General features: G+C 41.7%; 1 protein-coding gene across 7 annotated transcripts in view; it reads left to right on the top strand.

Moving 5' to 3' along the window:
- PPFIBP2 (PPFIA binding protein 2) overlaps positions 1 to 16,878 on the top strand; it is a 191,428-nt gene that overhangs the window by 156,433 nt on the left and 18,117 nt on the right. For 6 of the 7 annotated variants that reach the window (XM_040409255.1, XM_040409257.1, XM_040409254.1 and 3 more), the window contains 8 exons: positions 327 to 438; positions 1,909 to 1,941; positions 4,163 to 4,224; positions 6,330 to 6,405; positions 9,831 to 9,934; positions 10,391 to 10,455; positions 13,477 to 13,545; positions 13,650 to 13,710. In XM_040409255.1, coding sequence (XP_040265189.1) covers positions 327 to 438; positions 1,909 to 1,941; positions 4,163 to 4,224; positions 6,330 to 6,405; positions 9,831 to 9,934; positions 10,391 to 10,455; positions 13,477 to 13,545; positions 13,650 to 13,710 — 582 coding nt within the window. The remainder of the gene's footprint in view (positions 1 to 326; positions 439 to 1,908; positions 1,942 to 4,162; positions 4,225 to 6,329; positions 6,406 to 9,830; positions 9,935 to 10,390; positions 10,456 to 13,476; positions 13,546 to 13,649; positions 13,711 to 16,878) is intronic. The other variant, XM_040409256.1, reaches the window with a different exon arrangement.

Below are 16,878 nucleotides of genomic sequence, written 5' to 3'. Positions count from 1 at the left end.
GTTGTATCCCAGATGTAATTTTTCAAAGGGTCTCTAAAAAATTGCAGCTGAAACTTTTATTGATTTGTTATGGTAAATATTTGTATTTCTTCCTATTCCTTCTGGAATGTATGAATACAATGACAACTGGATGATACCGACCCTCTTGTCAATAGCGTCAGGAGAAAGAACAGATCCTGCTTCTGCCAAAGAAATCGCGCTTAAAAGGCACTTGAAGCTCCACAAGTAAAATGTCCTCTAGGGTTACCAACCAATGCTCTTTCCCTAGAATTACCCTGTAGATTTTAACTTTTTTCTGCATTTTCTTTTCTTTCTATTATTTTAAGGCTGAAATTGCTCAACTCCAGGAGCAGCTGGCACTGAAAGATGCAGAAATTGAGCGCTTACAGAGCCAGATATCTTCAAGGACAGTTGCACAAAATGAATCTTCGGAAAGAGGTAAATAGGGATATTCTTTGCCTAATCCAAAGTAATATCAAAAAGTCAAAGACCAAGAAATACAAAAACTCTTGAATATGAATCCAATTGTTTTGTGTATGCATCTCCATTCTCCATGGTTACAGACTACAAACAAACCACATGTAGTCTGATCTTGAAGACATGCTCCCAACTTCTTGGTAACCTATGGAATGTACAGTACAGACCAAAAGTTTGGACACACCTTCTCATTCAAAGAGTTTTCTTTATTTTCATGACTATGAAAATTGTAGATTCACACTGAAGGCATCAAAACTATGAATTAACACATGTGGAATTATATACATAACAAACAAGTGTGAAACAACTGAAAATATGTCACATTCTAGGTTCTTCAAAGTAGCCACCTTTTGCTTTGATTACTGCTTTGCACACTCTTGGCATTCTCTTGATGAGCTTCAAGAGGCAGTCCCCTGAAATGGTTTTCACTTCACAGGTGTGCCCTGTCAGGTTTAATAAGTGGGATTTCTTGCCTTATAAATGGGGTTGGGACCATCAGTTGCGTTGAGGAGACGTCAGGTGGATACACAGCTGATAGTCCTACTGAATAGACTGTTAGAATTTGTATTATGGCAAGAAAAAAGCAGCTAAGTAAAGAAAAACGAGTGGCCATCTTTACTTTAAGAAATAAAGGTCAGTCAGTCAGCTGAAAAATTGGGAAAACTTTGAAAGTAAGGGCTATTTGACCATGAAGGAGAGTGATGGGGTGCTGCGCCAGATGACCTGGCCTCCACAGTCACCGGACCTGAACCCAATCGAGATGGTTTGGGGTGAGCTGGACCGAGTGAAGGCAAAAGGGCCAACAAGTGCTAAGCATCTCTGGGAACTCCTTCAAGACTGTTGGAAGACCATTTCAGGGGACTACCTCTTGAAGCTCATCAAGAGAATGCCAAGAGTGTGCAAAGCAGTAATCAAAGCAAAAGGTGGCTACTTTGAAGAACCTAGAATATGAAATATTTTCAGTTGTTTCACACTTGTTTGTTATGTATATAATTACACATGTGTTAATTCATAGTTTTGATGCCTTCATAGTCCTGAAAATAAAGAAAACTCTTTGAATGAGAAGGTGTGTCCAAACTTTTGGTCTGTACTGTATATATACAAAAAGTTGGAGGAAAAAGGAAGGGATTTAGACTGTTGGGTTCAGTCTAGACAGAGTTTACTTAGCAAACACCTAGATCTGCACGGGAGCTGTAGACTCAAAATGATAGAAGTTTACTCTAGATTATATTCGTAGCTGCTTCATTTTCTATTTTAGATGCATTGAAGAAATAATGCTGGTTGCTGTAGTGCACACACCCTTTCATACAGTGCAATCTTAGCATGAAACTCTCCATTTGGCAAGAATTAGCAATGCATATCTTACATGCAATGTAACTTTTTGCATTATTTTGCTTTTTTTTTTTTTTTTTACTTCTTCCCATCCAATAGAAGAAGTATTTAAGAGGAGGATAAAAGAGAAACGTAAGCCATTGTTCCTTTGTCGTTCTTGTCCACCACTGTTGTCTATAATGCTACATTGTTGCAATAATCTTTGTGCCACATCACAGCAAACAGACAGCTAACATTGTGTCAGCGCTTCCTCCACTTTAGCTTCTCCCTGAATCTGTGAAATCACTTTAATTGTTGGTCACGGTAACATCACAGGCTCCAAAATCCAGAATGGGCAGGCTGTCTGGTTGCTCTATGTGTTGCCTGCAGTGTTGGTGAAATCTGAGTTAATCGACTTCTGCTATTTTTATTGTATTTGATTTGCCATATAAAAAATACAAAATGGAGGGATTGGGGGGGGGTTAAAAAATTGTGTGTTGTGATTCCACCCTCCCACTGTACAGAACAGGCATACGTCCATTTTTAATTGCATCGTAGACTTTCTTGCTATCGTTGCACACATTGAACTTTTATTATGACCTAATAGGTTATTTGTAAGCCATCCAATAAGAAATAGATGCTATTGACAAGAGATGGGTTCCAAACTGGGGTTGTCTTCTCCTGGACCATTGAGTTCCATTATTGTATCAGAGCCTGGGACCACTAAAGCATCCTGACCTATAGTACTGTGGTAGGCCAGTCTGACCTTCATTATTACTTTTTGGCCACATATCAAGTAATATAATCTAAAAACGAGCGTAGGGTTGGCTACGTGATCCATATCAAGCTGGTAAGCTATGGGTAGTGTTGGGATCTGTACACATGGACAGGGTTGGCTATAACACACTGCACAGGCTTCAAGCTTAAAATCCAAAGTCCAAATCGGGTTTTATTTCTCCCCAACAAATATAACAGAAGGCAAATTTAAGTCTTCACTTTGAGCAGATCATAAACCTAAAGAAAATACCTGCCCGTCTGGGCACTAACTAAACAGCAGTTTTCTCATCTATAATCAGCATTAGAGCAGGCTTTGTAGCTCCCAGGCTCTGACATTGAAGGCGTTTCTGAGCTCTGTATTTATTCCTTCCAGTAATAAGCCCAGCAGCTACACCTAGCTTGCCTCAGGCTAGTGGAAAGTGTAGTACTGGAGTGGGGAAGGAATGGCAAGTCCCACTATCAACCTATCTGCCATTTCATAAAAATCCAGGTCATTAAACACATTTGAACAAGTACCTCAGCAAACTACACTTTGCTGAAGTAACCCAGCTGTCCTGGATTTTTTTTACCTCACCCACCTAAGCAATCTGGGTGAGATATATAGATATATATATATATATATATATATATATATATATATATATATATATAATATACCCCCTTCAGTTTTTTAAAAGACACTGTTACAGTAGTTCAGATCAATTCCTACATGCTTCGCTCATGATTTCAGTTTACTTGCCTCATCGTAGTGCCTTGAGAGCTGCTCAGCAGTACCTTTTTTAAAGGGGTCTTATTGAGGACTATTAGAATCGCCATATTGTTTAATGGTAATCCTATTGTTCTTTACCCTTCCACATGCATGCTAACATGGATGCTATTGTGTAAGCTTAAAGACTTTGCCTCTGACAGCCAACAGCTGTTTTAGTGTGTGTGTGGGGGGGAAAGGGTTACAGGAATTACCCTCAACTGCTCATTTTTCCTGCAGCGGCCATCCATATGATAAACATGTATGGACAGGATCTACTAGCACAAGCACCACTGCTTTTTAGCCATCTCATCTAATAGGGCAAAATGAGACAAAAAAAAAAAAAAAGGTCCTACCCTCCTGTGTCTCCCATGACTCGTATCAGATGTGGTGATAGGACTATTTTGACCTACCCTCACATTGTTATGGTCCAGTCCAACCTTCGATGGCCCTGCATAGCACCAGCTATGGACACCGCTTTCTTATAGTGCCCAAATAAATGTTCCATACAGTGCCCAAATAACACTGCCCAATTAATCAACTTGGGAATGTCACTGCCTACCGTGCAACTAGAGACAATTAATTTTTGTATGCCGGTTTCTACTTATCCTTGACCGTTTTCTTGTTTCGGATATTCCAAACGGAGTACTTTGTAAATGATGACACTTCGTTATATTGATTTAAAAAATTCACGGCTTTGTTTCTTAACACCACATGTGCTTTGCATTGGAAATCTGTGCTTTCAGCAAATCTAATCCCATCACCAGGTTTTTAATTCCGTCCATAATTTTTAGCATTCACACTCCTAAAAAAAAATAACGTAAATAACAAATGTCATTTTCTGACCCACAGATCAAGAAGTTCAGAGGCTAAAATTGGGGATGGAGACATTACTAGCGGCAAACGAAGAAAAAGTAAGCGTGCACTGTGTATACTATAGGCTGAGCAGCGTTCTTCATGAGTGGCTTGTAGTGTTTTGTGTGTTCTGTTAGGTTGTTTATAAAAAAAAAATTACACTTAAGTTTGGAATTTAAAACTGTTCTCCAAGATTTTTGAACTGATGACTAGTGATGAGCGAATCTTCTTGTGCTTCGCGGTAGCGAATCAATTTAAGCTGAAATAGTGTAAAAAAAAACTAAATAAATAATACTTGCCTGATCCATTTACTTGCGACGGGCCGGCCGCCCCCATCTTGATTGAGCATCTTGGCCAAAATCCCGTGTGGGGTGACGTATGACATCACCACGGCGACCGGAGCAATGCCGTCATCTCGGGCCGCTCGAGATTTCGGGCCAGACCTTCAAGCAAGATGGCGGCGTCCGGCCTGTCGTAAGCAAATGGGTCCGTTTTTAGTTTTTTTTAAAATTTAACACCGGATTATTACTATAAGATGCCGCAATCATGTGTGAACGCAGCATCTGAGGGGTACAATGACGGGCGGGGCACAATAGCTCCCTGTCATTGCACTCACGCAGAAATTTGTCACAAAGTGAATTCTATTTTTATTTTTTTTTAATTGGCGAAGCAGCCAAATCAAATTTTGTAAAAGTTCGTTCATCTCTACTGATGACCTATCCTCCGGATAGGTCCTTCGTATCTGATTGGTAGGGGTCTGACACCTTGGACCGCCGCCGATCAGCTGTTTGAGAAGGCACCTGCACTTGCCGCGACCGTCTCACTGCTTTGCCTTGTGATGTCACCTTCATCGGTCACATGGCCTAGGCACAGCTGAGTCCCATAGAAGTGAATGGGGCCGAGCTGTGATACCAAGCACAACCGCTATACAATGTACGGCTCTGTGCTTGGTGAGCAGAAAAAGGCTGCAGCCCTACTGCAAGCCCCGGCGCCTTCTTGGCTGAGCGGCAGATACTGATGACCTATCCTCCAGATAGATCATCAGTTCAAAAATCTCGGAAAACCCCTTTAATGTTAATTTCCACCTTCTACTGCTGTGTATTTTGTGCTGATTAGTTTCTTAAGATGGCTTTATAGCACTTGGAGCGCTGTTTTCTGATAGAGCTCCAAATCCCCTGAATAGTTCTTCTATTATATTTTTATTACAAGAAAATTGTGATTTTGGGTGTATGGCGGTTTAACGGCCATTAACATTTCTATTTTTTATTTTTTTGGACTACCAAACTCTTTTTTGCATTTTTTTTTTTATTTTCTGGTCCCATATAGGGCTGTGTTTTTATTACTTTTTATCAAATGTTTTTATTTTTAATTTTTATTTTTTTTGTGTACAAAAAGGGAAAAAAATTAGTTTTTCCTTTTTATTTAAGGTACACAAAAGTAAGACGCCAGTTCTGCAGACCACAATGCACAGGCACTAGCAGTGTGAATTCCGTATCGCGGCGGGGACCCATTTATTTGAATGGGTCCGTGATCCGCAAAAGATAGGACATGATGGGACCAAAAAACCCACAGAAGCGCTTACGGCGCTGAGCGGAGGCACAGATCAGATCATGAGGATTGCGGACCCATTCAAGTCAATGATGTGGCATTCACATCCTTTCAGAGCCATAGTCGATTGAAATTTTCGAAATGATTGGCTTAGATGTTGGTTCAGGCATAGCGACACTAGTGATGGTGCATAACTATGTACCTCATGCCGCACAAGTTCCTTACTGTGTCGTCTTCTCCAGTGACTGGGTCACTTTTATTACCGTGCGTGACTTCACTCTGTTCTTCTATGGACTTGGCAGTCACGCAGTAAGGAAAGACGTGGCGTCTGCTCTGGCACAAGTTGTCCCATGGAAACATTTAAGCAATAAGCTGTCAGGTCTTAGTTCTGGAGTCTGTTTTCTGCACATGGTTTAATGCTTATGTCTGCATCTGATATTCTATATCTAGAAGATGCTGTTCTACAGTAATGGACATTTGCAGTGGCATTAAACCCAATATGTTATGTATATAGCTAACCATTTTCAAACCCTTAGAGATAAAGGTCCTTTAGGGACATTTGGCTTGTATTCATCTGGCTATGCCATTCTTATGTATTTTTAATGTACCATTTTAGGACTTTCGAATCGAGGAACTTACAATGCTTCTAAACCAATACAGACGAGTAAAGAACTTTGTGATGGCAACACATGGTGAGTTGTGGTATGTAGTCTAGATGGCTCAGTGCCACCCAACTGGCATCAGAGGGCAGTCCTAGTGACATATGGCTTTACTGCCTATCTCTGGATAATGATGAGATAGGAGCTCCTCTGTGTTCTCCCCTGTTGTAGGAGCACTGGGGTATCTTTCCCATCACCATCAGTTGTGTTGTATGCATCTACGTATGGGCTTCTTATATGTCTGTACATAGAAATGAGAACAGATGGAGGGAGCAGTTGTGTCAAAGGGAACCTGTCATCAACTTTATTCTGACCTCACTGAGGATAGCATAAAATAATGACAGAAATGCCGATCTCAACGATGTGTCACTCATGAGCTAAAAGTAAGTGGTTGCCGAGAACCAGCATCATAACCATTGCAGCACAGGCCTTGAAAAGAGTCAAATCTACCTGAGAAGAGTCCTGGTTATTATAATCTCCTGCTCTCTCCCCATCTGCTGATGATTGGCAGTTCTCTCCTAGAGAGAAAAGGAGAAAACTAGGTAGAAGACTGTCAGTCATCAGCAGGTGGGCGGGAGAGCAGGACTTCATGAATAACCAGGACTCTTCTCAGGTGGCCGGGACTCTTTTCCAGGCCCAGTCTGCAATGATTGTGATGTTGGTTCTCGACAACCACTTATTTTTACCTTGTAAATGACAGACCGCTGAAATCAACTCGCCTGTCTCTACTTTATCCTGCCGTTAGTATGGGCAGCATAAAGTTGATGACGGGTTCCCTTTTAAATGTCATGATTGGGTGTGCCAACCCCTTGACCGGACCTGCACATTCGAAGCCTCCACTTTGGCATTTGGATCTTGCAGTTTTACAAGTAGTGGAGGGCCAGATTGGTGGGCAATGTAGAAGGTGCAGATGGGCCTGCAAATACGCCACTAGAGCATTATACAGATGCTCCAGTTGAAATGAATTGCTTATGAAATGTTTTATTGGCTGGTGTCTCAGAAATGTCAACTGTTAGTTCTTCACTTCATGATCTACTGTGTTCACACTGCATCAAAATCTGTGATAAATTTTTTTTTTTTGTCAAATCTGTTTTTATTGAAAATTACTGTTAATCCAGGGGTGGATTTTGTGGCAGGCCAATCTGCAAACCACAGCAGAAAACAAAAGGTCAACCTTGAACTTCTGATGCAGGTCCCATGGCAAAAATACATGTTGGACACAACAATGCAGTGGTCCATAGATGGTATTCTTTGTTTACTTAAACTCAAGGAGTATGGGGTCCTGATCGCCCTACTTAGCTTGACCCAGAATGTGTGTGTTCTCAGTAGGAAGATGGGAGGAGGCCAGGCATCTCTGGCAGTGGCTTAGCTCCTTGAGAACAGAAGGATCTGGCAGTTGAAGTCCAGCATGTCCCGTCTTAACTCTCGCAACATTTACCATCAGGGAAGATTATGGAAGCCTCCATACACATTAGGGTTGGTAGATCCCGCCAAAGTTGGCAGGTTCTGCCAACCTACATCTAGGGTCTATGAGGGCTTCCTGATGGTAGATGTCAGAGAAGACCAGTTCAATCCATTTTGGAAAAGGAGGTTGAATTTCTAGTCAAGAGTGGGCTGTACAGGGTTAAAGAAAAATGGCTTCTTTATTCCAGCAGCACCGCCACTGTTTGCTAATTCATTCTACAACTTCTGAGCCTTACAGTAAACATCTCGTAACTCCTCGAATAGTTTCCAGATTGCTTTCCAGCTCTACTTGTTTTCTTATGTAGAATTCCAGACCCTGGCGGCATTTTTCACCATTTGCTTCTATCTGAAAGGAATGCGAAGTTTAAAGGGGTTGGCCATTTTCTAGGACCATGTGCACATGAGCTAGTAATAAGCATTATGAAAATTTCAGGAGTGATGACTTGTTGACATGCAGGTCCTCTGACCTGCGTGCCGGAGCTCACTGGGAACATGGCCGCTGATGGAGGAACCTGTCCGTCGGAGGCCTCCATTCACTTGTACAGGAGAACTAGCACATGCGCAGTCCGTCCCCAGTATAGGTTAATGGAGGCTGCTGATGGACAGAATCCTACATTAGCAACCATGTCCCCACCGCAGCGCTGGCACGCAGGTCAGAGGATCTACGTGTCAGCATTAAACTATTGGACGCCAATGATAATTTAAATGCTTATTACTAGCTCCATGCATGTGCTGTTACTAGCTAGTAATAGAAACTGGCCAATCCCTTTTAAAGGAGAGCCAACCTTATAAAATGCCCCTTTATTGCATGTGGATGCTGCAAAAACTTTAACAACCTCATCATTATTGTGGGGAGATCATAATGATTGAGTTTTAGGAGGCGGAATATTGGTAGCTGCTCTGCCCTAGTGTCCGAATTATAACGCCTTCTATCATATGTTTCATAGGCGTATAGCGTGGATCCAAATCGCCAACCACATCAATGCCACAAGACTATTAATATTTAAAGGGGTTCTCTAGGAATGATTTAAAATTCAACCTGTACTAGAACGTGAACTGGACTGGTTGCCTTCACCTTCAGAGCTGCCTAGGGTAGTGAGGAGACAGGGCTTCACTACACATTACACTCGTATGCGTATGCTACATATTGGTGATTGTTCCTGTCAGGCTGCTCAGCCATGATGGCATATCATGAGCAGGATCACACCATTACCATCCATTATAGAGCAATGTAGTCAGACCCTGCCCCTCACTCCCCAAAGCAGCTCCACAAGCAGTGGCAACCAATCCTTCTCACATTCTAGTACAGGCTGCTAGCGGCCATTTTAAATCATTCTCAGAGGACCCCCTTAAATGAGTTGTCCTAGAATGATAACATTTCACCTATCGACAGGATCATATTTATGAGTGTCTGACTGCTGGAACCCCTACCAGTCACAAGGAATGGGGGTCTATCCAAATGAGTTAAAGGGGTTTCCCAGCCTGGGGATCTTAATGGCCTGTCCTCATCAATATCAGATTTGTGGGGGGTCCAGCACCCCCATCAATCAGCTGTTTTGGGCAGTCACTGGACTCTACACAGTGGACTGAGCCTTTCATCTACTATATGGATAGCTGCTGCCTGACCCCCACCGATCTAACATTGATGACCTGTCGTGAGGACATTGTTGCCAACAGTCCTGAATTTCCAGGGACTGTCCCTAATTTTCAGAGACAGTCCCTGCAAATTTGGGCTGTCCGAGGCCGAAAGTGGGCAGGCCACATGTAAACCCTGCTAATAAATGGGCAGCCCTACACGGTTTGGGGTGTTCCCAGGGCGTTCACTATTTGTCCCAAATTTATCAACTGCAAAGTTGGTAAGCATGTGAGGAGAGGTCATCAATATCTGGATACCCCCTTTAACCCAATAATCTATTTTGGTGCCCAGCAAAAAATCTGTAAAAATCTCCATGATTATAGTGTGAGGATGTGATTATTTTCTTTATTATTTTTAGGCTCTTCTGAAAGAATACTTTCTGCCTGCAGTGAAGATGAGGTGGAATCTACCAAAAAATTGATTCCAAAAAATAACCAGACTATGGAGTTACTGAATTCTGAGGTAACGTAACCCCATTTTGTTTCATTTCTAGATATTTGGCCCAGCGACTTGAAATGGTCCAGATGCTTGGGATGAACTTACACTCAAGATTTCTATGGGTTTCAGCTTCTATGACAGGCAGCCATAAGGCAGCTACTTCCTGTCAGCCATATTGGTTCTTATGAAGCCAGTATCTTGGTCATCCCATCATCCATAGAGTCTTCTCCCACACCCCTGTCATTGGCAGTCCATCACAGTACTTTGTATTGAGAGATTGAGGGTCAGGTCTCTATAACTCTGTGTACCTACCTCTTGCGTAGGATTTATAGACTTGGCGCTGCGGTCTGTACTTACCTGTTGCTCTCACTGGAAAAATGTATTTTCAGAAGAGCGTGACCAGACTTGTCAGAACTGACTTTCCATTATTTACTTGCGTAGCTCCCACCTAAAAGCTTGTACCTACCTTGTCTCCTACAGGTGTGTTCCATCGCGTCTTCTCCAACTGCTCCAACCTCCCCTCCTCAAAACATCCTGGAAAATGGGTAAGAGCAAAGGACTAAAGACCATTCCATATCAATGCATCTCTGAGTGACTGTGTATTCTTCAGAGTTCAGTGAGCCTCATGGATGTCCTCATGGATGTAGTCATATGCTGTATACACTTAAAGGGGTTGTCCAGGATAAGAAAAACATGGCTGTTTTTTCTTCCCAAAATAGTGCCACACTTGTTCGCAGGTGGTGTGTGGTATTGCCGCTTAGATTCATTCATGTAAAGCGGTTTTCTGGTAAAAATGAATTTTTATCAAGTTCCTGCAGCACGGCCCCTCTTCATTTTCCATGGTGACCTGCCCCGGTCCAGCCAATGACTGGCATGACCACAAGCTGCTGAACCCAGTTATTGTCTGCAGTAACGGCACAACATAGAGTCATAAGAATAGAGGCTCCAGAATGGTTATTACATGGGGAATGCAAGTAGTTACTAAAACAGACATGTCAGGAGAAGTGACGGGTCCTCTTTAGGTGGCCAGACTAGCTGCTGGGAATGGCCAGCATCAGATCATGTTATACCACTGGCAAGAAATGCACAGCTCTCTGGGGAGGGTGCTGCCAGTATGTTTGCATTGCAGTTTTGCTAAGTATCTTGACAAAAAGCCATGTGTTTTTACTTTGGAGTTAATTAAAACAGGATTTGTGTGGTGTGTTGCATAATGCATCGGCTGAATACGAAATGTTAAGCACAGTGGCTGCCAACCTTGTGCCAGGCTATACATAGCACTCTAAGCAGGCTGATGACTGATACATAAGGCACCAGCTTTTGTGTCAACCATGCAACATACTTTTGTATTACCAAGAAGTAAAACCTTTTCGAAAAATAGCATTTTTTAATGTATTTTTTTATATACACTCACCTAAAGAATTATTAGGAACACCATACTAATACGGCGTTGGACCCCCTTTTGCCTTCAGAACTGCCTTAATTCTACGTGGCATTGATTCAACAAGGTGCTGATAGCATTCTTTAGAAATGTTGGCCCATATTGATAGGATAGCATCTTGCAGTTGATGGAGATTTGAGGGATGCACATCCAGGGCACGAAGCTCCCGTTCCACCACATCCCAAAGATGCTCTATTGGGTTGAGATCTGGTGACTGTGGGGCCATTTTAGTACAGTGAACTCATTGTCCTGTTCAAGAAACCAATTTGAAATGATTGGAGCTTTGTGACATGGTGCATTATCCTGCTGGAAGTAGCCATCAGAGGATGGGTACATGGTGGTCATGAAGGGATGGACATGGTCAGAAACAATGCTCAGGTAGCCCGTGGCATTTAAACGATGCCCAATTGGCACTAAGGGGCCTAAAGTGTGCCCAGAAAACATCCCCCACACCATTACACCACCACCACCAGCCTGCACAGTGGTAACAAGGCATGATGGATACCGGTTCTCATTCTGTTTACCCCAAATTCGGACTCTACCATTTGAATGTCTCAACAGAAATCGAGACTCATCAGACCAGGCAACATTTTTCCAGTCTTCAACAGTCCAATTTTGGTGAGCTCGTGCAAATTGTAGCCTCTTTTTCCTATTTGTAGTGGAGATGAGTGGTACCCGGTGGGGTCTTTTGCTGTTGTAGCCCATCCGCCTCAAGGTTGTGCGTGTTGTGGCTTCACAAATGCTTTGCTGCAGACCTCGGTTGTAACGAGTGGTTATTTCAGTCAACGTTGCTCTTCTATCAGCTTGAATCAGTCGGCCCATTCTCCTCTGACCTCTAGCATCCACAAGGCATCTTCGCCCACAGGACTGCCGCACACTGGATATTTTTCCCTTTTCACACCATTCTTTGTTAACCCTAGAATCGGTTGTGCGTGAAAATCCCAGTAACTGAGCAGATTGTGAAATACTCAGACCGGCCCGTCTGGCACCAACAACCATGCCACGCTCAAAATTGCTTAAATCACCTTTCTTTCCCATTCTGACATTCAGTTTGGAGTTCAGGAGATTGTCTTGACCAGGACCACAACCCTAAATGCATTGAAGAAACTGCCATGTGATTGGTTGACTAGATGATTGCATTAATGAGAAATAGAACAGGTGTTCCTAATAATTCTTTAGGTGAGTGTATATCTATATAGCAGTAGAAACTTTTTTTTAACATTCTCCAAATCTGGTGCAGTGCCCTAAATTATAATAAAATATAAAAAAATAATAATATAGGAAAAATTCTGGCTACCCACAGTCTCCACTAGAGGGAGCTTTATGGGCTCACTGTATTATTAAGTTTAATGTATAACCACATACGGTAAGCTCCCTCTAGTGGTGGTTACAGGTAGCAAAAACTTTATGCACTTCAATTCCTTTTCTTTACAGAGGATTTAAAGCTCTGTGAGAAAAAAAATACCTCCAACTATTAAGAAATCAATTCAATTCTTAAAGGTATTTCTATCAGACAGGGATTTTTTTTAAAACTACATATTCAGAGAACTTTTTGTTATCGAATTTTTGACTTTTTAATTTCAGAAGTGCCATGCCATTAAAAATTAAGTGAAAAATATTGCTTTTATGTAATCTCAGAGAGAGAGACATTCTTAATAGGAGAACAAAGTAATCACAGTTTGTGATGCAAAAGTTTATCTGTAAGATCTTTATTACTATAGTAGGTGGAGGATTGTAATGAATGACGTTCCCTTGATGGGCCTAGATAAACATGGAAAAGGAGGAGCAGGACATTATAGTAATCAATGTCAGAAGCCCTGACCAGCCACACTACTGAGATGTAATTGGGCCAGTATGGTGCTCTTATACAATCGCCACCCCTCACTCCTCCCTGACCGCTGGTCTGACAAATACTGTTAAGTGAGCCTCTGTCTTTCTAAAAGTCCAGACCATGCATAAGCTAAAGACTCTAGAAAAGAACTAGTATACATAAAGTGGTTTCTGAATGGATTGGCTTTACCAGACGAGAACATTGTCTTATATTAAGACCCTTAAGTATAGCCATACCGAGAGTTGCCTATCTAAAGTACAAACAACTGAACATTGTTTGCCATATTTTTTTTGACAGGATCAGCACGCCTAGTCCTTCAGAAAATCTTAACTCGCCACAAGAAGAAAACTTAGACCACAGGAATAGGTGATTAGGTTATAAGTAACCAAATCTGTGAAATGATATGATATTACTGTTCATCAAGACTCTAGAAAAACTTGAACGTTTTTGGCTGCGTTTTCTTTGAATAGAGTCCAACCCCGACAACTATCCACCAGCTTGGAAGATTTGCAAAGCGCATCTACGGAAAAGGTACAATAACATTCACATAAACCCATGTTGGGCAGGGTGTAAATTTACATAAGTCGTCCAATTCTGTGTAATATACATATTACAGAAAATATTCTAGAACCTGTGTTACTCAAATAAAAGGTATATTGAAAACCCCAAATGTAATACAAACTGTTGAATTGGGAGCTTTCTTTCCTATGACCAACTTGTAAAGGACACTTTTTTTTCTATCAATAAACAAAATTAATGAGGGGTGAACATATGACAGGCATGGTGTCGGACCCCATGGCAGTCCCTAATTGTTGGGACATGATACGTTTACAGTCATTGGCACAAGAGATGCAACATCATAAGGTCAGGTACATTTCATTTGCCACTTAAATCTTGCCATTTCATTTGCCACTTAAAGTTGTGATCCTAAAGGGTAAAAATTGAGATTGGCAAGGGCTAGAAGGGTGTTATATAGTACATGGCAATATCTTCCTAAAAAAGCTGGAACCAGCCCTGTACCTCACATAGATCGGAGATCTCCCCATTCATTGTGCCAGTTGCTCTACTAGATTTATTTCAAGCTGGCAGCTCACAGGCATGTTCTTTCTGCTGCTGCTCCCTTCCTGTAACTGTCAGCTTCTAACAGAAGATATGGTTGGTGGCAGTTAAAGAATGGAGTAAAGCATGCGTGTCCACCTCAGGGAGGTGGACAGACGTGAGAAAAAGAGCACACAGCAGGTGGTGCTATACAAATACATTTTATTGAATAACTCAGTGGCTTTGCTAATTTTCAATTACAAAAATATTCATATCCAGGTGTTTGAAAAATTATGAAGAATATTTTTTTATTCCTAAATATTAAAATACGGTGTGTTCTGAGAGCGGTGTTATCTAGTGAAGCAGAATAACTTGTGAAAGAATATAAGGTTATGACTAAGGAGTTTGCACAATCCAGATAATGGCACATTGTATATTACCCCTACAGATTCTTATATTTAATATATTCAGTAAGCAGTATGCATGTCTTCTAATACATGTCTTCATTACTGGTGGGGGCACAGACTTTCCTGCATGTTCACGGTTTGCAATATGCATCATTTACTTGTCCAGGTCCCATGTTTTTAAAAGCAATTTTCGACCAATTTCCTTTTCTTTTTTTTTTAAAGAAGATTTACTACAGTTTGTTTTAAGGGAATCAAGGCAGAAAGTTCTTTCTAGTTGTCTCAACTAGAACCATCCCCGTTCGTTTGCCCTGTTAGGACACATGGACTTCATGGAGGGAAATCCTCCTCTATTACCCAGAGTGGAGAGCTGATGACGAAGAGCAGTGGTGTGCTCAGCCCCACCATGAATTACATGGTCAGTCTTTAATTTCCTATGCTGACATAAGAATCCCCCCAGAGATATCAGCTGTTCACCCCAGTTGCCACTTGGGGCAGCATTATTATTACAAAAAAAGGAGTTGTCCCTTTCAAGGAGCAGTCTATGGTGTGGTGCCGTGATGCAAAGATCTTCCTCGATTCCTCAGGTTTATGACGCCCTCATCATCCTCATAAATAATTATTTCCCTGTATTTCCTAGTTTGGGAAGTAGTTATGCAGAGAAAAGGTTGGAGCATGACACTTCTTTATGAAGATCATAAGGTTGACATGAACCAAGGGGAGGAAGACTGGAAGAAAACCTGTTCTTCAAGATTTTATTTTTTTCTCCTCCAGTTCTTGACGTGACTCTGCATGGACTGGCTATTGGATTTTACATGTCTATTATTTTAATCACCACCCCTGCTGGATCCTGTAATATGTAGTCGAAAGGGGTTTTCATACAGATACCATGTTGGATCATGAACCTTCTCCATGCAGACAATAAAGTTGATTATCCAGAAGACGATAGGAGAGCAACCTTTTTATTTTCTGCAAATTTTTCCACCGTAAATCTTCTCCCACTTGATTTGAAATGGGCTTTCTCTCCAGACCCTTAGGAATATTTTATATTTAATCCCTATTAAAGGTTGATGTACGTCACTTTAATGGTGAGCTACTCTTCGTAGGAGAACCCTTGAAGGACACATTAACTGCTCTGTGTCCAGTCAACAGTAGTTTTAAGAATAACTCTTTTGACTGAGAATTGTCTAGTGTTCCTCATCATCCAGAATATTCTTGTAGTCTTGCACTGTTTAATCAGTAGGGAAATGTGGTGTCAAATGGTCAACTGGACCATGTGTCTTGTGACTAGCAGCATGTGATGTTCACTATCATTGAGGTGGTTTTGTCACTGTAGATATGTGTGTATGGCATTACTCCAACCCATTTACTCCTGACCACAATCGATCCAGCTCAATGGCTCTCTTATACAACAGTCCTTAAAGGGAACCCTTTACCTTGAACACGTGGTTCGATCTGTGGGCAGCAGGTTATTGAGCAGAAGGAACTGAGCAGATCGGAATATAGTTTTCTGGGAAAAGATTTAGTAGAACTTGTAATTCCTTTGTCTTAATTTCTGCTCATTTTGGGCTTATCAGTGAGTGACAGTCTTCTTTGTGTCAGTGTGTCTATAGATACAGGTGTCAATCACTGAGCAGGACCGCCCACCGGACTCCTAAGCCCAAAATGAGAAGGATTTTAAACAAATGAATTATGCCTAAAACTATATATCTACTGTATAACCCGCTGCCCACAGTTCAGACTGCCGGTTCAACGTGACGGCTTCCCTTTTGAACCAGAATTCTTATGACGGGTTTGATTTTGTGTGTGTATAGAATGTTCTAAGTCAATACAATAATTTAGCCTTAATTCGCGTTGATTATTTATAATTTATTTATTATATATAATTTTAAGAGAAGGCATTATGATTCTGGTAAGGCTACTTTCACACTCGCGTTAAGCTTTTCTTGCAGGCTGTTCCTGCAGAGGAACAGCCTGCCAGATCTGTACTACCGTTTGCACACGTGCACTGTCGGAAGTCCGCCCAGCCCTATTCACTATAATGGGGACTGGCCGGAGATCCGGCTGCAGCACGGCGAACGGACAAAAAAAATGGAGCCTAATCCAGACCCAAGATGTGCTGGTTGTAAAGCATTGAGCACAAATATTCCAATGCCAAATTGCCAGGAACTTAATGATGGTCCACAAGCCATCTGATGTCTGCAAAGCCTGCTCCGAGAACCCATGTAGGAGAATACGGGAGGTGGGGGTATGGGAG

This window comes from Bufo bufo, chromosome 10, assembly GCF_905171765.1.
Source record: "Bufo bufo chromosome 10, aBufBuf1.1, whole genome shotgun sequence".
In the NCBI taxonomy this organism is placed as follows: Eukaryota; Metazoa; Chordata; class Amphibia; order Anura; family Bufonidae; genus Bufo; species Bufo bufo.
Note: the sequence above shows the minus strand (reverse complement) of the source record. Positions and strands in the feature narration are given on the sequence as shown.